The following is a 22,658-nucleotide window of genomic DNA, read 5'->3' on the forward strand; positions in this document are numbered from 1 at the left end:
GCAGCTTACAACTGTGGGGGTTATTCCCACATACAACCTGAAACAAATTGTGAACATAACCATAGTAGTCATAAACTGAGGTCCAGCTCCAAGGGCCTTCTGGCAGTTTCCTCATTGCGAGGGCCTTCTCAGTAGTGGCACCCACCCTGTGGAATGCACTCCCATCAGATGTCCCAACTATCTGACTTTTAGAAGACATCTGAAGGCAGCCCTGTTTAGGGAAGTTGTTCGTGTTTGGTGTTTTTAATATTCTGTTGGGAGCCGCCCAGAGTGGCTGAGGAAACCCAGCCAGATGGTCGGGGTATAAATAATATATTATTAATAATAATAAAGCATCAAAAAGCACACAACCAAATTAAGCAATTTCCACATAAATCATAACGAGATCTAAAACAAGGATACAAAAATGTAATAGCAAAAAGAACAACAACCCCAACAAAAACCCCTAAAGAACGCCCCAACCCAAGGGTGTGTTCATCAGCCTCAGCCTTTGTAGTTGGAGTCAGTCAGGGACCCACTCTGTCAGGTCAGGAGGAAAAAAGTCTGCAGAACAGGGAGCAGGTCTTCCAGGATTCACAGCCAAGATGGTCTCTGTCCTCTTTGGCCTCTACGTTCACAGTAGTACACTGAATACAAACAGGGACAAACACTAGGAGTTCATAGAATTGTAGAATTGGATGGGACTGCAAGGATCGTAGTCCAACCTCCTCTTTTGCCCAACATGGAGCTCTAACCCATGACCCTGAGATTAAGAATCTCATGCTCTACCAACTGAGCTATCCTGACCACCACCATCTTGCCCTACACATGAGCTTTGAAGATGGGCAAACCCACAAAAGAGGTCTACTTGGGCTTGGTGGTCAAGGGATGCTGATTGACTGCTGAATACATGTAGAAAACCCTGGTGGGACAGTACATGAACAGGAGTAGAGGAGGGCATGACTGATTGACTGGCTGGAACCATGAACACGAGACAGCTCATCTTCTGAGGAAACTAGGTTTAGTAGTGGTTGCACCTTGACTTCTTTATTAAGCAGCATACTTACCGTATTTTTCTGTGTATAAGACAGTGCTTTTTGCTTTGAAATAAATAGGCAAAAATTGGGTGTCGTCTTATACACGGATAGTGAATGCAGAGGGGGGACGTGCAATTAATGGCAGCAGCAAGCAGGAGATTGGCAGCTGCAATTGGGCGGGTGATTGGTGGCTGTGGCAAGGCCTGCTGGCCATTGGTTGTGGCTACAGTAACTGGGCAGGTGATTGGCGACTGTGGCGAGGCAGGCAGGTGATTGGCAGCTGTGGCAAGTGGGCGGGTGGGCTGTTGGTGGCGGCGAGCGGGCAGACAATTGGCTGCTGCAGCGAGGTGTGCGATCGGCAATGGCAGGCAGCGATTGGTGGATGTGACCTCCCCCACCCCCCCAAAAAAGCTAAACAACTTAATTTCTTAATTTTGGGTTTTTTAAAAATTGTTGTTGTTGTTCAGTCGTTCAGTCGTGTCCGACTCTTCGTGACCCCATGGACCAGAGTACGCCAGGCACGCCTATCCTTCACTGCCTCTCGCAGTTTGGCCAAACTCATGTTAGTAGCTTCAAGAACACTGTCCAACCATCTCATCCTCTGTCGTCCCCTTCTCCTTGTGCCCTCCATCTTTCCCAACATCAGGGTCTTTTCTAAGGATTCTTCTCTTCTCATGAGGTGGCCAAAGTACTGGAGCCTCAACTTCAGGATCTGTCCTTCTAGTGAGTACTCAGGGCTGATTTCTTTGAGAATGGATAGGTTTGATCTTCTTGCAGTCCACGGGACTCTCAAGAGTCTCCTCCAGCACCATAATTCAAAAGCATCAATTCTACGGCGATCAGCCTTCTTTATGGTCCAGCTCTCACTTCCGTACATTACTACTGGGAAAACCATAGCTTTAACTATACGGACTTTTGTCGGCAAGGTGATGTCTTTGCTTTTTAAGATGCTGTCTAGGTTTGTCATTGCTTTTCTCCCAAGAAGCAGGCGTCTTCTGATTTCGTGACTGCTGTCACCATCTGCAGTGATCATGGAACCCAAGAAAGTGAAATCTCTCACTGCCTCCATTTCTTCCCCTTCTATTTGCCAGGAGGTGATGGGACCAGTGGCCATGATCTTAGTTTTTTTGATGTTGAGCTTCAGACCATATTTTGTGCTCTCTTCTTTCACCCTCATTAAAAGGTTCTTCAATTCTTCCTCACTTTCTGCCATCAAGGTAGTATCATCAGCATATCTGAGGTTGTTGATATTTTTTCCGGCAATCTTAATTCCGGTTGGGGATTCATCCAGTCCAGCCTTTCGCATGATGTATTCTGCATATAAGTTAAATAAGCAGGGAGACAATATACAGCCTTGTCGTACTCCTTTCCCAATTTTGAACCAATCAGTTGTTCCATATCCAGTTCTAACTGTAGCTTCTTGTCCCACATAGAGATTTCTCAGGAGGCAAATGAGGTGATCCGGCACTCCCATTTCTTTAAGAACTTGCCATAGTTTGCTGTGGTCGACACAGTCAAATGCTTTTGCATAATCAATGAAGCAGAAGTAGATGTTTTTCTGGAACTCTCTGGCTTTCTCCATAATCCAGCGCATGTTTGCAATTTGGTCTCTGGTTCCTCTGCCCCTTCGAAATCCAGCTTGCACTTCTGGGAGTTCTCGGTCCACATACTGCTTAAGCCTGCCTTGTAGAATTTTAAGCATAACCTTGCTAGCGTGTGAAATGAGTGCAATTGTGCGGTAGTTGGAGCATTCTTTGGCACTGCCCTTCTTTGGGATTGGGATGTAGACTGATCTTCTCCAATCCTCTGGCCACTGCTGAGTTTTCCAAACTTGCTGGCATATTGAGTGCAGCACCTTAACAGCATCCTCTTTTAAAATTTTAAATAGTTCAGCTGGAATATCATCACTTCCACTGGCCTTGTTGTTAGCAAGGCTTTCTAAGGCCCATTTGACTTCACTCTCCAGGATGTCTGGCTCAAGGTCAGCAACCACATTTCCTGGGGTGTATGAGACCTCCATATCTTTCTGGTATAATTCCTCTGTGTATTCTTGCCACCTCTTCTTGATGTCTTCTGCTTCTGTTAGGTCCTTTCCACTTTTGTCCTTAATTGTGGTAATCTTTGTACGAAATGTTCCTTTCATATCTCCAATTTTCTTGAATAAATCTCTGGTTTTTCCCATTCTGTTATTTTCCTCTATTTCTTTGCATTGCTCGTTTAGAAAGGCCCTCTTGTCTCTCCTTGCTATTCTTTGGAAATCTGCATTCAATTTCCTGTATCTTTCACGATCTCCTTCGCATTTTGCTTGTCTTCTCTCCCCCGCTATTTGTAAGGCCTCATTGGTCAGCCACTTTGCTTTCTTGCATTTCTTTTTCATTGGGATGGTTTTCGTTGCTGTCTCCTGTATAATGTTACGAGCCTCCATCCACAGTTCTTCAGGTACTCTATCCACCAAATCTAAATCCTTGAACCTGTTCTTCACTTCAACTGTGTATTCATAAGGAATTTGATTTAGATTGAATCTTACTGGCCCAGTGGTTTTTCCTACTTTCTTCAGTTTAAGCTGGAATTTTGCTATAAGAAGCTGATGATCTGAGCCACAGTCAGCTCCAGGTCTTGTTTTTGCTGAGTGTATAGAGCTTCTCCATCTTTGGCTGCAGAGAATATAATCAATCTGATTTCGATGTTGCCCATCTGGTGATGTCCATGTGTAGAGTCGTCTCTTGTGTTGTTGGAAAAGAGTGTTTGTGATGACCAGCTTGTTCTCTTGACAGAACTCTATTAGCCTTTGCCCTGCTTCATTTTGATCTCCAAGGCCAAACTTGCCAGTTGTTCCTTTTATCTCTTGACTTCCTACTTTAGCATTCCAATCCCCTATAATGAGAAGAACATCCTTCTTTGGTGTCATTTCTATAAGGTGTTGTAAGTCTTCATAGAATTGATCAATTTCGGTTTCTTCAGCACTGGTAGTTGGTGCATAAACTTGGATTACTGTGATGTTAAAAGGACTGCCTTGGATTCGTATCGAGATCATTCTATCATTTTTGAAGTTGCATCCCAGTACAGCTTTCGCCACTCTTTTGTTGACTATGAGGGCCACTCCATTTCTTTTACGGGATTCCTGCCCACAGTAGTAGATATGATAGTCATCCGAACTGAATTCGCCCATTCCTGTCCATTTTAGTTCACTGATGCCTAGGATGTCAATGTTTATTCTTGCCATCTCATTTTTTACCACATCCAGCTTACCAAGGTTCATGGTTCTTACATTCCAGGTTCCTATGCAATACTTTTCTTTACAGCATTGGACTTTCCTTTCGCTTCCAGGCATATCCGCAACTGAGCGTCCTTTCGGCTTTGGCCCAGCCGCTTCATCAGTTCTGGATCTACTTGTACTTGTCCTCCGCTCTTCCCCAGTAGCAAGTTGGACGCCTTCCAACCTGAGGGGCTCATCTTCCAGCGTCATATCTTTTATATGCCTGTTGTCTTTGTCCATGGAGTTTTCTTGGCAGGGATACTGGAGCGGCTTGCCAGTTCCTTCTCCAGGTGGATCACGTTTGGTCCAAACTCTCCGCTATGACCTGTCCATCTTGACCTGTCCATAGCTTGCCTGAGTAATTCAAGCCCCTTCGCCACGACAAGGCAGTGATCCATGAAGGGGTCTTATACATGGGGACGTCTTATATACGGAAAAATACGGCACTTTCTAAGTAGCAGCTAAACCGAAGCTGATCAGCACAGCCTTATAGAAAAGAATGGATGTCCCTTACTTCTGAATATCAAGCTTCACTGCAGTTGTAGACACCATATTTGAAGCCTAATTTTTCATAGTGAGCATCATTTGATAAATGTTGTATGGCACTAGTTTGGAAACAGCGGAGGGGGAAATGCCAGCTATTGAGTGCCACCTTCTGGATTGCCAGTGCACTAACAGGGGGGAAATGTTTCCTTAATACCTGTATGTATTTGAAAGACTTTAGCCGAATACACACCATACCTTTAAAGCAGATTCCCTCTCCCCAAGAATCCTGGGAATTTATTATTATTATTAATTACTCTTTGTTGGTTTTATATATAACATTCAAACAACACAACACTCAAACAACCAAAAACCAAATCATCAAATACTACGAAATTGTTACATAAAAATAAAACAACTTTCTTCTTTATGTTTTGTCAACTTTAATTGTGCACTTTGAATTTACCAGGGTGCCATCGAATCCCACCTGCAAGATAGCAGCAGTCTTCTTAAAGAACCTGAAATATCCTTGTTCAATAAATTATTGATTTTTCAGGTCTTTTTGTAGATCTATATATTATCCACCAGATGGCACCAGCTCAGTAATTATGAAAGGAATGAATGTCAACTGAACTGAACTGTTCATGTTACTTGGAAAGGCCCCGCAAAGAAGTGTATTGTTTGATTATTTTCCTTATGAGGCTCTGTAAAAAACAAAAATCCATTAGTTGTTATAGTTGTGCTATTAACTGCTTGTATTGATTAGTGCAGCCTAGAAAACTTGGCATTGTTTGTTTTGATTTTTAAAACTCATATACAAGATTGCATTGTAAGCCACACAGATTTGGCCCGTACAGATGACTACATCAGTTAGTTGTATTTTATTTTGATTGGTTTTAAGTTGTAAAATACTTCTATTTTACTGAAAGGGGGAGAAAGAGACTGGGCTATTTGTTGAATGTGTGCACACATTGTTATTCACTACTGAGTACATTCTTGGCTGTACAGCTTAGCACTGTGCATTAAAAACAAACAAACAAACAAACCCAAGTTCTTTCAAATCTGGAGAAAAGTAAGATGATTGCTAAAGTTCTTCACATTTCATCTCCCTTAACTGATGCAATGCCCAGTTGACTTTAAAATTATTTCAGGAAGCATATCAAAGTTAAGTTCAATAACTTTTAAACTTATATCTGTCAGGAATGCTTTGATGGTGTTTCCTGCTTGGCAGGGGGTTGGACTGTATGGCCCTTGTGGTCTCTTTCAACTCTATGATTCTATGATTCTAACACTCCGACCACGACACCACAGTGGTAATGCCTCTTGCTTGCCCAAATGAAGGCTGGAGGGGTGTGTTTGTGCATAAAACCCTGAATGTTGCATAGCCTACTGTACAAAGTTTTCTACAAAGTTAGAAATCACATCCATTGTCTCACCCACCTTTTTCTTTCTGGTATGCTGCTCTAGAAAGGCTACAGGTATTGGGCTGCAAAAGTTCCCCGCCTCTGCATTAAACGGTGTTACAAGTTGCCACTGAGAAAGCATCTTCCATACAGGCTTCATGTTGTGTGTTAGAGTGAAAAACAACAACTAGGAAGCCCCTGGTCTCTGGAGAAAATGCCATTATAATGAAAAGTATATCTGAGGTTTTCAGGAACAGGGTGGAGAGGGAAGGCTTGTAAGATTTGTCAAAAGATCAAACTCCCAGAGTGACAAGGAAGCCAGACTATTTTATGGAACCTTGTGACTTGTACTGCGGCCCAGTGCATGGTTTCCAGATATAAGATTTATCAGCTTGTTTGCTCTGAAGTGCTTTGGGTGTTCTACAAACTAGATGAAGAATGCCCCCAAGCTTGCATACTGCATACTGTTACACACCATCCCAATCTCTGCGCAGTGCAAGATTTCAGGTGTTCCAGGTGCTTACCCAGGTTCTGTCTTTCCTTTTGGATATGAGGCAAGTATGGCATATTTATGATATATGGTTCATTTACACATACATGCAACCTGAGCCTACAATGGAGGGGTTCACATCATTATCACCTGTTTCTCCCATAGTGTAGCCTTGGGTTCAAGCAGAAATCAGACATTATGCTCTTTCCCTGCCTTTTCCAGCCTGCAACCTCCCCCACTCCCACCCAGGTCTCATCACAGCCAACTCTCAACTCTGGCTTTGTCTTCTAACTAACTGAGTTGTGGGAGGGGCCCAGAGCCCCATTTCTTACTTACTTTCTTTTTTTTTTAAATAAGAATTTTATTGGATTTTCCATACAAACAACATAAAAACAATATAAAAAACAACAAAAACAAATTACACAAAAACAATCAAATAAAACACAAAACCTATCAATCTACTTCTTATAACCTCATTTCTAATCTTATTTAGGGGACTTCCCCCGTTCCCTCTTCTGCGTACATTTTTAATTTACTTTAGTAACTTCCTGACTATTTTAATAAACATTCATCATAATTCTTCATCTTAACCTTAACTCATCTTATCTCTATCACTATTTCTTAATCTTATCACATTAATCTTAACATCCTACTTTCTTAATGGCTCATCGCCTTTCCTTTCCTTTCCTTTCGTAATGGCTCATCTCCCAGGCAGTTAACTCATGAGAAAACTAGCTTGCCTTATTGAGCTTTAAACTTTGACTGGGTCCACGGATTAAGTCTCTTACACCCACAAACCCATAACACAGGGGAGTCTGGCACCCACAAACTCATAATAATACTTATAAAAGGAAAGAAGTGAGTGTTGCAGTAGCCTTTGGGAGAACTACACCCCCTCAAAAAAAAAAAAAAAACTCTGGGTTTAGGGCCATGGAACAGTGCCTAATCAGCATGCTTTTGAGACAATGATGGATGGATGAATGGGACAAATATCTCTCCTCCCCATGTGCACCCACGGCTGCTACTTTGCCAGGTAAGGGAGGGGGTTTGTTTTTGAGGGAGGGGCTGGCAGCAGGGAGATGGTAGGGGAAGAGTGGATAGTAATTTTCAAAGGCCTGGATTGGCTCAGAAAAATTACCTGCCTTTCTCCTGGTTTTGTTTGTTTGTTTTGAAGAACATGGACTACATTCGAGCTAATCCAAGGTGAGCTTGCTCATCTCTAAAACCAACAGAAACAAAAAAGTAGTGATACAGATATATATTTTAAAAACTGGCAACCCAAGCAGAAAGGTCTTTAAGCTTTAAGATCAGAAGGGATGAAGTGGCAGGTTCTGCGTTAGCACGTGTAATTCTTGAGCGGCTGTTTGGGCCCCACAGGGCCCTCAACATAGCAAGGCATACTATGCAGTGTTGTGTGAAATGTCGAAGGAAGCTAGAGCCAGTCATTCAGCACTGACTGGAGAGTTGATGTTACCGTCACCCACCACTGCCACCAGGACCCACCAGTATAGGATGAGGGACCCAAGGCTGCCTAAAACCTGGAACTAAATGCACAGCCTTTAAAGACTGTTCTGAAGCTCTGGAGAAACATTAAAGAAGCCCATTCTCCTTATGGATGCCAACTTGGTCTTCTGTCCTCCCAGACCCTGGGGGGAACTCTTTGGACAAAGATGATTGGGTCCCCCATGCAGAATACTGCTCCTACTGAAGCCTTGGACAAACCTGCAGTAGTCCAAAGGTAGCCTGATGAGCTCCATCCAGGGATGCCTTGTGTGGATTCCCCGACCCAAGAACCCCATGAACCCATCAACAGCTCCACCAGGATCACGTAGAGGGCAAACTTGAAGTGACTAGGGATGGGGTGGGTTTTGATTCAATTTGAATCAACCTGATTTGCCCCTCCCAATACAATAGGAGAGCCATCCTGTGAAATTTGCGCTTCTCCAAATTTTGCAATGCAGCTGTCCAGCGATGTCATGTCTACAAAGATGCATTTACTAGAATTAGGTGTCCATAAAAATGAAAATATGACTGAAAATAACACACAAAAATGCATTACTTTAGGAAAAATTGCATTGTAAAAAAGGTGTCTGTTAGTCGAAATTCATCCTAAAATGCTAATGAATTTTCATTTTTTAAAAAAATGCAACCTGTTGTGAATATATGGAGAGCTAAGTTTAAGACTGGAAAAATAAGAAACTGAGAAAAACAGAAACAGCCCATCCCTAGAAGTTACTACAGGTCTATCAGTCTCTCCTGGGACTTTGCTGGGTTGACAGCTCCCCTTTGAACTCATTAATCCCAAGTACCAGAATCCCCTAGTTCTTCCTTTGCTCCAGCCCTAACATCTGTCACAACCTCCACATCAGGTGCTGGTCACAGGCACCTCCAAACATGAAGGAATTTGAAGGCGACCAGCTCACTTTTCTGAAACTGTAGGGGCAGTTTGTATTGGAGGAGGTTCTCTCTGTTTCCTGCATTGTGGCTGAGCTTAACTCTCTGTCATGGGTTCCCCTGGGCAGTGAACTTAATGTATGGCCATAGCGTGTACCTCAGTTTTAATCTGCAGTCTGATTTCCTCCTCGGGTGCTGTGATATTTGCGTCTGCAAAACAAGTTCATGAGAAATAAACGAATGATCCAACTTTTTATCTCCATGGACAGTTGACACCATGGCCTTTGATTTATGGAGCTCTGTGTTCCTAATCAAATATTAATAGAGTAATTGTTGCCCTCGAGGCCCACTTATTAAACTGAACCCTGGTCAACAAATTAGAAAGAACAAGAAAGTCGTAAGCAATCTATTGTAAACTCCTAAACTGCCTGGCTCTTCAGTTGCACCAAGATTGTACAGAAGGCAAGAGTACTCCAACGGTAGCAGAGATTTTAAGCATCGATGTTTGTTTGCCTTTATCTTGTTTAAGGCTGTCCTGCAGCTAAAAGACCACTAGGTGGCTCACAGAATGGAAACAATGCACTTTAAATGCAACCATACTATAAACATGCAATTTAGATAGAACATCACCTATTTTTGTGTGTTTATAAAGAAACAGATTTCAAAAATCAGAGTGGAGATTTAATTATTATTATTTCATTTTAAAAAGCAAAAAAAAAACAAAGCAAAAAAAAAAACAGATATTAAAGCATGTCCACAGAATGGAAAATGGCAAGATCACCAATAATGTGCTATTTGCGGAGCTGGCTTCAGACACCAGGCCGTTGGCAGATCAACTCTGTGTTGCAAAAATGTCTGCAAATGTGGCATGAAGGCTGGTAAAACTGCTAGCACATTTGCAAAGCTAAGCAGGGTCCAGTATGTTTTCAAATTGGATGGGGGACCATGGGTTGAGATTCCCACATTACAGGGGGTTGGACTAAATGGTGCTTGTGGTCCTTTCCAACTCTACAATTCTATGATTAACTCCACCATGTGGAGTTTCAGATGACCGCAGTGCCTAGAGACCATCATTCCTCTCACAGGAAAAATGACCATGGGGAGGAGCACAGAAAGAAGAAGCACCATGGCACACCTGCAACAGCAAAACTGGGCGCCTCCATCTGCCCCATTTGCAACAAAACATGTTTCTCCCATATTGGTCTCTACAGCCACAGCAGGTGCTGTAAAACTCCAACCATTTGACTTCACCCCCAATGGCACCCGAGACAGACAGATGCCAACAACATTGATGGGTAACTTCAGAGTCCCCGGTCGTCTTTTTATTTGTGTTATTAATCATACACCAGACTTAGTCTTCATTATTCTTCAATGGAGGACCATCCTCTGTAGAGTAGGACACCCTAAGCCATGGGGAAAGGGTGCTGGTACTTCTCCCACTACTCAACTGTTTCCCAATTCTCTGGGTGGCCTGAAGGAAAGATCCAAGGGAGGGAGATGCAAGCTTTGCTGCTGCTGCTGCTGCTGCTGCTGCTGCTGCTGCTGCTGCTGCTGCTACTGCTGTTGAGCCAGTGTGGTGTAGTGGTTAAGAGCGGTAGACTCGTAATCTGGGGAACCGGGTTCACGTCTCTGCTCCTCCACATGCAGCTGCTGGGTGACCTTGGGCTAGTCACACTTCTTTGAAGTCTCTCAGCCCCACTCACCTCACAGAGTGTTTGTTGTGGGGGAGGAAGGGAAAGGAGAATGTTAGCCGCTTTGAGACTCCTTCGGGTAGTGATAATGCGGGATATCAAATCCAAACTCTTCTTCTTCTCTTCTTCTTGTTTCTTAGCATCACCACCACCCACATATTACAGATGCAGCCACCAAGGAAACCATTTAGCACATTAATAACTAAGGACACTTCCAGACTCTTTTGGGGTGGGATTCAATCCCATACCAGCAAATTTAGTTTGCACAATCAGTGTCGGGAGATCTTGCTCAACAAACCCACTTCCACCCAACTGATCAGATGTTTTGCAATAAGTAATAGGAAAGTGTACAGTGGTACCTCAGGTTACAGATGCTTCAGGTTACAGACGCTTCAGGTTACAGACTCCGCTAACCCAGAAATAACGCTTCAGGTTAAGAACTTTGCTTCAGGATAAGAACAGAAATCGTGCTCTGGTGGCATGGCGGCAGCAGGAGGTCCCATTAGCCAAAGTGGTGCTTCAGGTTAAGAACAGTTTCAGGTTAAGAACGGACCTCCAGAACGAATTAAGTTCTTAACCCGAGGTACCACTGTACTGGAAAGTGTGGGATAACAATGGCACCGACACAACATCATCTAACCTCTCTGCAAGCAAATCAGAACGAATGCTCTGGAAGCACCCTGACATGCATATCAGTGGTTTTTCTGCCCGTGGCTTATACAGCACTCTCAGCTCCTATGCTATGCATCCCTTTATGACATTATGATGCAGCATTTACAATTCAGGGCAACAATTCAGTAAGTAGCAACCAAAGTAAGTAGTGAACAAATGAGCTTGAGATGTGGCAGGGAGGCGATAGATCAGAATAGCATGCTTGGGATCTATCACACAGCAAGGGACTGAAGTTTTGTGGTAATATATGGATTAGCTCAGTCTTCCCAACTGTGGAAAAACAAAAGACAATTGGTGATGTATGGAGAAAACTATGCTAAAAAGAGAATCATCAACAAAGAAGCCTGTCAGCACGAAAAGGCAGCGTACAGCCCACTGCTGCATCCATAAAGCAATTTGGTTTGTAACTCCAGCGCACGCAGAGGGAAAACATACAATAGGCCTGCCCAGAGGTTATCCATTAACTGTGTCATCTCAGCGAAGCTACATCTCACACTGGGAAGAGTGGGAAGGAGGGCAAGGAAATAATGGGGTATTAAGCTTTCTGAAACAGAGAGGAATTTTTTTGTCTGTGTGTCTTTGCATTTAAAGCCTCCTCGGCTGCTCCTATGAAGCTGACTTGTACTGGCCCAGTCTGCATGTAATGCCATACCAAACCATAGCCTCACTCTGGGGGGCGGCAGGAGGACCAGAAACATTTATTATTTTTGCTTGTTCTGGCTAAGCCAGAGGTGGAGAACAGCAGGCCTGGGGCCAAATGTGGCCCCCAGCCCTCTCTTTGGCCCCTTGGGTAGGGTTGCCATATTCCAAAGAGCAAAAAAGAGGACACATTTTCCAGGGGAGAGTGGGGAGGAGGGAGCGCACATGTGTTTGTGCGCGCATGGGCACACCATCAGCACACTGCCTCACCATACAAATAACCTTCTGTGTTCAACTAAAAACACCATGAACAACAACAATAAATGAACCCCCCTGACTCTCACCAACCATCTCATCCGCCTCATCATTACAGGCAGGAACAGAGGAGGTGCACGGGCCTAGCGGTGGCTGACCTCACTCCAGACCCTGCTGCGGCACTTCTGCTTCTGGGACACAGCACCCTCCTAAGCATGTGTGTGCCCCACCAATAATAATAATAATAATAATAATAATAATAATAATAATAATAATACTCCCCAAACCCAGACATTTTGTGTAAAATGCAAAAATCCACTCGGATGGGCATGCTGGGCCCCCCAAAGAAGAAATGTGCAGGAAAACCCGGACATATGGCAACCCTACCCATGGGACTCTTCCCAGGCCACACACCATTCCCCAGGCTCCACCCTGCTAGCGTGCTTTTTCCTGGTTTGAATGTGTTCTTGATGCCTATTTTGACATTAGGAGGTATACACAAGGTATACGTATCTTAAGAAATGTCACCAAATTATACAGGCTGCGAGATAACATGTTATTAAATTCAAAACATGAATCCAAGTCTTATGGTGAGAATAGATTCCCAAGGAAAACTAGGAATATCAATAGGCATGTCATTATCCTACTATTGCTGTATCTGCTCTCCATCACTCCTTTGCCTGCTGTGAAGGATGGGGCAGAACCATTGTTTATCGTAAGGATGGGGGATGATGGATTTGTTTCAGTTCACATTTAAAGGTGAACCTTAAAACCATAAACGGCTCAGGACTGCAGTACCTCAAGAAAGGCCTCCCTCTATATGAACTGACCTAAAACCTGTGATCATCGTCTTAGGCCCTTCTTTGTGTGCTTCCAGAGGGTGGCAACCCTAGAATGGGCCTTTCCTACAGTGGTTCACCTGCTTGCAGAGTGTTCTTCCCAGGGAGGCTCACCTGGAGCTTTTGTTGCATATATTTAGGCACTAGACAAAAACATCCCATTTCTCCCAGGCCTCTGGCTAATTAGCCAATCCCTTGACAGTCTTAAACTGTGGGTGGGTATTGTTCTTGTTTGTTTGTTTTTACTATGTTATGTATTTTTTAATATACTGTAAACACTCCTGTGATCCTAGGATGAAAGGTGGCATAGAAATTTAATAAACAAAATAATTATATATATAAATACTGAGACAGACCATTGATCCATCTATGGCCTTTTAAGCTGTGTGTGTCTGGAGGTTATTGTTATTGTTACTATGCTACATTTTATATATATATATATTGGAAACCGCACTGTGATCCTCAGATAAAGGGCAATATAAAAAATTAATTTAACAAAAACAACAACTTCATACTTTCCAGGATGCACAACTTAAATACCAACTTAAAGCCATTCTTCAGAATTCACACTTCTTTGAATTTTGCAATACAGTTCTCCAGCTAAGTAATGTGTACAAAAATGCATAAATACCAGGCTAAAGTGTACATATGAATGCATATATGACCAAAAATGTGTGAGAGAGGCAAAACTGTGTACAAAAATGGGTATATTAAGAGAAATTTGCAGTAAAATGCTGGTGAATTTTCAAAGGGGAATTTAAAAATAAATAAATAAATCATAAACTGACACAAAAAGGCAGGAAACTCAATTTAAGATTGAGAGAAAAGATTGGAGAAACTGCTTTTGACAGATACATTCATCCCTACTGTAAAGGCACCTGCGTACAGCCTGTGTCTCAAATCCACACGTAAACTTACATAGCGCAGCCCTGTTATTGTTGTCTGCGCCTTTTCATAAGCTTGCAGCAGTGATTGCATATTGCCACCAACTACTTAAAAAACACAGCACTCTTAACCGGGAGTGTAAGTCTAACATCATTTTGTTGAAATTGGACATAGCTGGGCTTGGGTCTTATAAAGCCGTAGATAAATAAATGTCAAGAGCATGTGTAAAATGGTTGTCATTTCCTACTGCAGCAGTGTGCTCATTTTGTGGAGCATGGTCATCCAACTCACCCCATTTCCAATTATTTTATTTGCATTTCCCGGCAACTACTGCAGATGCAAATATCCGCCACCCTTGAGAGCGTAAAATTAAGGCTTATTCATCCATCTTCATTGCCTCTGTTCCCTGGAGATGAGAAAGTTCCAACTCTGCTCTGTGTTATATATGGAAACATCCTCTGTGAAAAGTGGATTGGAGAAGGTGTTCAGAGATACGGCTTTTGGGGGGGGGGGATAAAGAGAAATTAGTTTGGTTATCAAACAGCAAAAAAAAAATTTATCTTACATTTTTAGTAGTTGTTGCTCATAAGTATGCTAGGAAGTATGCTAGTGGACTATGGGGAGCTTGGGTATTATTTCTGATATAGCTATTCAAAGGCTCTTTGCATAATATTCTAGACATTTTATGCTTGGAAACAGAGGAATGCATATATTATAACAAGCATAGGCAACCTCGGCCCTCCATATGTTTTGAGACCACAATTCCCATCATCCCTGACCACTGGTCCTGTTAGCTAGGGATCATGGGAGTTGTAGTTCCAAAACATCTGGAGGGCCGAGGTTGCCTATGCCTGGCATATCACATACCAAGACTCGCTGTCCATAAACACACACACACACACACACACACACAGAGAGAGAGAGAGAGAGAGAGAGAGAGAGACTATTACATTTTCCTCAAAGTACATTTCATATTGTTACACTTGACCCCACTTCTGGCAGTGGTGAGTTTCCTTTGGAAGGAGGCGACTGGAGACATAATGGCACTTTGTAATATTTGTGTTCATTTTCAAATATGTGTGCTGAGCATAGATGGAGGCATAGCTTAAGGGCTCCATCAGACAACTGAAGCCCTCTGCTTCCACATCAGACCTCAGGGTCTCCTCCAGATGTCCTTTTTGTCGTGCAAGCTGGTGCCAAACATATTGCTCTGCTTTCCTTTGGACCACATCAGTGAGGGCAAGAGGGGTGTCTTGTCACCTGGGCACCCTTGTTGTTGTTGTTCAGTCGTTCAGTCGTGTCCGACTCTTCGTGACCCCATGGACCAGAGCACGCCAGGCACGCCTATCCTTCACTGCCTCCCGCAGTTTGGCCAAACTCATGTTAGTAGCTTCGAGAATACTGTCCAACCATCTCATCCTTTGTCGTCCCCTTCTCCTTGTGCCCTCCATCTTTCCCAACATCAGGGTCTTTTCCAGGGAGTCTTCTCTTCTCATGAGGTGGCCAAAGTATTGGAGCCTCAACTTCAGGATCTGTCCTTCTAGTGAGCACTCAGGGCCGATTTCCTTGAGAATGGATAGGTTTGATCTTCTTGCAGTCCATGGGACTCTCAAGAGTCTCCTCCAGCACCATAATTCAAAAGCATCAATTCTTCGGCGATCAGCCTTCTTGATGGTCCAGCTCTCACTTCCGTACATTACTACTGGGAAAACCATAGCTTTAACTATACGGACCTTTGTCGGCAAGGTGATGTCTTTGCTTTTTAAGATGCTGTCTAGGTTTGTCATTGCTTTTCTCCCAAGAAGCAGGCGTCTTCTAATTTCGTGACTGCTGTCACCATCTGCAGTGATCATGGAACCCAAGAAAGTGAAATCTCTCACTGCCTCCATTTCTTCCCCTTCTATTTGCCAGGAGGTGATGGGACCAGTGGCCATGATCTTAGTTTTTTTGATGTTGAGCTTCAGACCATATTTTGCGCCCTCCTCTTTTACCCTCATTAAAAGGTTCTTCAATTCCTCCTCACTTTCTGCCATCAAGGTTGTATCATCAGCATATCTGAGGTTGTTGATATTTTTTCCGGCAATCTTAATTCCGGTTTGGGATTCATCCAGCCCAGCCTTTCGCATGATGAATTCTGCATATAAGTTAAATAAGCAGGGAGACAATATACAGCCTTGTCGTACTCCTTTCCCAATTTTGAACCAATCAGTTATTCCATATCCAGTTCTAACTGTAGCTTCTTGTCCCAAATAGAGATTTCTCAGGAGACAGATGAGGTGATCAGGCACTCCCATTTCTTTAAGAACTTTAAGAACTTTAAGGACCTCCATATACACTGCCCAGGCAGGTTGCTTTGGTGCTGCTAAGCAGTGGTTTGACTTCACCCCTGAAAGCACACTCCATTGTTTCTCAGTACAGAAGGATGCCAACAACAACAACATCATTATTACCTCAGGTGGCACAACGGGTCAGTGTATCTGGCTGATAACTGGAAGGTTGGTGGTTCACGCCCACCCAGGGATGGTAGTGGGCAGGATCAGACCAGATGCGGGGAGCTGGACCAGAAAACCCTCAGGATCCCTTCCATCCAACTTCACCATTCTATCATTCTATGATTTGTGCTCATGATGGTAGCAGGGCATTTATACACGATCCCTCTTTCAATACTCTTTGTGTCTGCAAAAGGGCAGACATACTGCTTGATTTCCAGTTAGCGCATGCCCTATAGCTTTCTGCTGATTTCAGAAATAGACTGGAAAGAGAAGTTGCTGAATTGCAACTAATTAACAAACTTAAAACCATGGAGAGACCTGGTCTGAACGAAAGACATTGGATTCTTATCTCATTATACATGACAAAGCTATCTTTAGCCATCTCACCCCTTGCTTTTTCCTGTAAGACCAATTGTAGTCGTTAAAAGTCATCAAGAGGTTTTCCACACCTATCAATCACCCATTCCCACCACCCTTCTGAGTAATACCCCTCCCCACTCCCTCACTATATATAAGGGTCTGGTGACTTCTGTTTCAGTGTATCTGAAGAAGTGTGCATGCACACGAAAGCTCATACCAAGAACAAACTTAGTTGGTCTCTAAGGTGCTACTGGAAGAAATTTATTTTTTATTTTTTATTTTGTGCTGAAATCTTGTAACCTTTTATGCCACAAATGTCCCAAGCCGTTTTGTTATTGTTGTCCCTGCTATTGTGCAAGAGTCCCCCTCCAGATGGCAATAATGCAGTAACATTGGAGGAGCATCGCAGAACAACTAATAAAGTGGAATGAGATGTGGATGGTCTGGTATAAATCCACCACTAATTCACTAGTATTGCATCAATGACATGCCACAGAATACTTCCACACACAAAACAACCAAAACCCACAGCCAGCCCCATCAGGTATTTTCATTCTACTGGAGAATCTGTTGCTTGCTAGTGTTTTTGTCGTCCCCCCCCCCTGCAATCCTATGCACACTTACTCAGGAGTAAGTACCATTACACACAATGGGGGTTCCTTCCATATAAATATGCATAGAATCTAGCTGCAGATGAACGTTTGCATGTATTGGGGAGGGGGGAAAGAAATTTAAAATATTGATTTAAAAAACAACAACAACCATTGAGCAATTATTTTATTATTGTTTTCAACTATATTTTTGAAAGTCACCTTGTTGGGAGGCTAATCAATCTTTGCCAGTAAACGGCTAAGGGAAAATGATCACTGGTGTATTTTTGGCTGTTCCTTTTTCTTTGTCTCACAGGAAGCTTCAAGTTAGTTCCAGGTTTAGATGATACATCAGCTGTAATTAACACCCAGCCTTGAAAATAGAGGTTTATGGCTTTATCGTTCTGCTTGTGGGCTTCCCATAAGCACCTTGTTGGCCACTGTGATAACAGGATACTGGACTAAATGGGTCGTTGGCCTGATCCTGCAGGCACTTCTGGTGTTATCCTTGTCTACTCTTAACCAGAGTTAAAGAAATAAAAGGTGACTAAAAAAAAACCCCTCTGCTTTCCAAAAGGTAATGAGATTAGTTGATCCTTTAACATTGCAGAAGAGTGAACAAATTATTACAAGTTTATTTTGCCTGGGTGTGCCATTCAGGCAGCAATCCTAAGCACATTGTGTGCATAGCAGGGCCAGCCCAATATGTTTTGGCACCTGAGTCAGACCCCAAAATTGTGCCTACCATGGAAGAATGGTTGAGGGAAGTGGGGGAAGGAAGATCAACATTGGAATCTGCTGCCCCTGTAAATCTTGCCATAGAAGATGGTTGCCTCAGCTTGCCTTATGGGTTGACCAGCCCTGGTGGATAGTGTAATTTTGCTATTTGGTCACTAGGTGGCACTAGGCTTGGTTATATCTGGCTAGAGTCAGCAGTTTTTGTTTCCTTTCTGCTTAAGAGAAACAAACAACCTTGTCTAGCTTCCTTACTGGTATGTCTTCCATGACACACAAGTTTCATTTCATTTGAAAGAATGGATCACTTCCAAGAAGGGAGAATGCTGCTTAGTGCCCTGGGGCTGATTCAAGGGTTGAGGAAGTATGCTGATCCCACCTGCTGAAGCCTTAGGGTTATGAGAGCTCAGTGGGGTTGTTTCTCCCCACCTGTACCCATACTAGCAGAATCTCTGTTTGAGCAGGGTAGGGCTTTGCCAAGCTGGAAGACAGCATGATAGGTCTTCATGCATGGACTGCTACTGCTAGAGAACAGGGTCTGGCTGGCTGAAGTTGCACCCCAAAACAAAAGAGAATGTGCAGTTTTCCTGTGGCTGATGGTATAAGCTTTATAAATTCCTCTTCCAAGTCTGTTTATCTATCCAGGCAGGTTGAAGTTATTTCCCTTCCTCCCCAGGCCATTTCACAGCCAGAAACAGTAAATATGTGTACACTACCTATGGTTACACAATTCCAGTTGCAGAATTTAGCATTTCTGCATGCAGAATTCGGGAGGAATTTATTGGCGGTGAAGCGACCGAAGTGCCGTATTTATTCTACGCAGCCATTGCAAAGTTAGACACGACTTGATCGACTGCGAAGGGGAAGCAAAATGAGCCTGACTCGCCCACGTGGGGCTGTAAATTCAACTAGATAGTCCACCCCCATTGACGGGTTCTTCTTCTTTTTTCTTAGGAATCCCAGCAGAGCGCGCCTCCCAACCCCGACCCAATTTGTGGGCGGGGCGAGGAACTTGGAAAGGCGTGATTGGCTCGGTGGAGGCTTTAAATGATTTGGAGGGCTGCAAGCTGCGCCTGGGAGGTGGAGCTTCAGCAGAGCCTGTTGCTTGCGCGGGGCTGGCGAGCGGCGCGGCGAAGAGAGACGCAGAAAGCTGGAGGGAAATTGCCCTAATCGGTTGCTTCCCCCGTACGCCGCCGGTGCAGCGGCGCTTCCCGATTTTAAAAAATAATAATTTTATTTTATTTGTTAAACCTCCTTAATCCCTCTTAATCCAAACTCGCAGCGACCGTCCCCTCTGAAGTTCCCCGATGCCAACTTTCCCCCAGCTCGCTGCTCTTCTGCAGCAGCGCCAGCCCGGGACGGGCAGCTGAAGACCTGCAACCGGCGGCTTTCGACCTCGGAGCCCCGCCGAGATGACCCCGAACGGAGCGTGGCTCGTGTGCATCCTTGGCACCCTGGTGGTCTCGCCGAGCGCGCCGCTGCAACTTCAGCAGGGCATGTGAGTGGAGCGGACGGGTCCTTTTTTCCTTGGAAGGGGTGTTGATCGCTCAGTGTCCTTTTGCATCTTGTTCTGTGCGGGGAGGGAAAAAACGGAGCGGGGGCGGGTGGGAATCCCACTTTGATCCCCGCACAAAGGATCATGGAAGGTCTTGGAATTCCCGTTTCTCCCCCCCCCCCCTCTAAAGCTGCTATCCTAACCCCATTCACCTGGGCGTATGCTCCTCTTAATTCAGCTGCACTTAGTCCTGAGTTTAGGCATGGCTAGGATTGCAGACTCAGAAGACTATTTAATCACGGAATTGTAGAGTTGGAAGGGACCGCAAGGGTCATCTAGTCCAACCTCCTACAATGCTGGAATCTCAGCATGTGACCCTCCCCCCCATCCAATTTGAAAGCAAACCAGTCCCTGCTTAGCATTGCAAATGTATTAGTTTAATTGGGAGAGCATTTGTTGTGCATGCAGAAGTTCCCAGGTTGAATCCCCAGTGTCTCCAGGTAGGGCTGCTTGAAACCCATGAGAGTCGCTGTTCACCAGTGTAGACAATATTGAGCTAGATGGAGGTCTGTCTCAGTACAAGGCAGGAGGTTCCTGTTTTCCTGTGAATGAGGAAGGTTAATAAAAGGGTGCTCTTGCTAAAGTGAAACTGTCCCTAGAGGAATCTGCTTCCTGCCAAGTTTGTCCATCCATTCTATTCCCGATACTGTGATGCCTGATGGGCAATGGCTGTCCAAGGTCGCAGGCAGAGTTCTTGGGCAGAGATACCCCATACATTCAAAGCACATCCAGCTACACATTTAAAGCACATCCTATACAAACTGTAGTTTGTTAATGGTGCTGGGAATTGCAGTTCTTCCAGGGGAAGCTACAGTTCCCATGATTCTTTGGGGGAAGTCATGTACTTCAAATGTGCGTCGGATGCACTTTAAGTTTATGGTGTGGGAGATGTCAGGAATTAAACCAGGGACTTCCTGAATGCAAGACATGGAGGTAAGCATTGAGGGGAGGTGATTTTTCAGGATTTAATAGACTAAAAATGTGTGAGTTTATCTACGGCATTTTGCTTTAGTAAACTAAGGCATCCTCGCTCTTTGGGAGCAAGGGAAGTTTTACTCCCTTTAGTCAGTAAGCATTTTTCAGACAAAGGACCAGATTCAAGTAAGTTGTTGTGGTAGCAGAAACTAGAGCAATGGGACTTGAGCCCCTCTCCTCCCCCTGCATGATTTCTCCGTCTCCCCCTGCCCTCCATTATCTCCAAATCTGCTTGGGAGGGTCAGGAGAAACCCTGGAATAGCAGGTTTGTGTAGAGGGGAGACAGCAGATTGTCTGGCAAGCTGGAATGCTTGCACTGAAGGAGCAGTCGCCTTAGCGTGACACTGAATTCCTCTCCAAGTACTTAAGGTGGCATCTCACTCCAGTTCTAAATTCCCTCACTTTGTGGACTCTTGTTGATTTCGGTGGAATTCACAGCTGCTTTGTGCATTCACAAAATGTCTACGTGCATTTTGTGTCTGTGGTGACAAGAGTGTGGCCACTTATCCTTTGGACATACCGTCTTGGCTGAGAAAAAGCATATGAACATTTCCATGTGGAGGAGTGGTGGAAAACCCTGATAAGTTGTGACTTCTAGCTCTTTGCATGTGTAACAGAGATTCACATTGTGCCCTTCTTCCATGTGATTTGTTTTCTGTGTTTGTTTTTGGTGCATGCTCACAGCAAAGTGCATTCTTTTGTTAGACCCTTTGGGAACAACCATAGCTCGGTGGTAGAGCATCTGCTTTTCATGCAGAAGTCCCAGGTTCAGTCCTTGGAATCTCCAGGTAAAGCTGGAAATGCCTCCTACCTGAAACCCTGGAGAGCCACTGCTCTACTAAGCTACCGTAGATGGACCAATACTCCCTCTTTCTAAGAGGCAGCTTCATGCATTGGGTTTCTTGAGTGATGGTGTATGTAGGAAGGAAGCTAGGGGAGGGAGGTGCTGAGCTTCCATCAAAAGTGTTCACAGTTGCATGCAATCTGCTTTTGCTTGTTTTTGCTTTCAAGTGATATGTAGCAACTTTAATTTTATTCCAAGAGGCTTCTAAATGCTACATCCTTTGGGCAGGACACATACATGGCATGGCACCATGGTTTAGTTATCCAACAGTATGCCTTTATTGCTATCCTTATAGTCAGAGTCTAAGGATCTGTGCAGTCACGGCGGTCCAGATCGCCAAACCACGGTTTAGTGTCGCAGGGGTTTGCATCCTTTCACTCCTCCCCTTCTCTGCACGAATTTCTTCCTCCCCATAACTGACTTTAATTGCAGTTTCCCAGTGACATTAATCATCGTTTCGAGGCAAACCCCGCTTCAAACCATGGTCAGTGCCGATACCAACAAAACTGGTTGAAGAAAACCATAGGAAGGGAAGCAGTAACTCATCGTCAGTGTGCACAAACCCATAGCATGCCCCTGATCTTCTGGCTTTGGAGACAGGACACATTTCATCTTCTGTAATAAAATGATCGAATTGCTCTTAATGATAATTTCAGTATGTGCTTCATATACGTGGTGGTGATTTGAATTGGCCATTGTGAGAAGAGGTTAGAATCAGGAGGGCTGTAATTATGCTGCATTAATTAACTGGAGTCAAAGAGTGTGGCATTGTGCCTGCTGTGTGAAGTGCCTTGCCTGTTCTTGTGTGTTACCTAATGCTTGAGTGACACTGTCTGGTCTATACTGCAGCCTACAATCGGGGTCAGCCCCATGGCAAAAAGTTTAATTGGATTTCTTTTCTTGACAGCTGCTTTGTGCAATAGCTGCAGACTTCAGGTCTCCGGAGGTTATTGAACAGAGAAACGATTAGGGAGATGTGTAACTTTGTGGTGAGGGCGGGGGGAGGTGGGGAGAAGGGAAGAGGGAGCATGCTGCTCTCTGTACCTCTCACATCCATCTTTAGGCAGAATTATTCTGGGGAACA

The 22,658-nt window shown here is 44.1% G+C and overlaps 1 protein-coding gene across 1 annotated transcript in view; it reads left to right on the plus strand.

Moving 5' to 3' along the window:
* The first annotated feature begins 19,449 nt into the window (after positions 1-19,449).
* LOC117046388 (multiple epidermal growth factor-like domains protein 6) overlaps positions 19,450-22,658 on the plus strand; it is a 157,592-nt gene continuing 154,383 nt past the window's right edge. Inside the window, exon 1 of the mRNA XM_033148188.1 lies at positions 19,450-19,698. Within this exon, the coding sequence (XP_033004079.1) occupies positions 19,613-19,698 (86 nt within the window). The 5' untranslated portion in view covers positions 19,450-19,612. The remainder of the gene's footprint in view (positions 19,699-22,658) is intronic.

This window comes from Lacerta agilis, chromosome 5 (assembly GCF_009819535.1).
Source record: "Lacerta agilis isolate rLacAgi1 chromosome 5, rLacAgi1.pri, whole genome shotgun sequence".
In the NCBI taxonomy this organism is placed as follows: Eukaryota; Metazoa; Chordata; class Lepidosauria; order Squamata; family Lacertidae; genus Lacerta; species Lacerta agilis.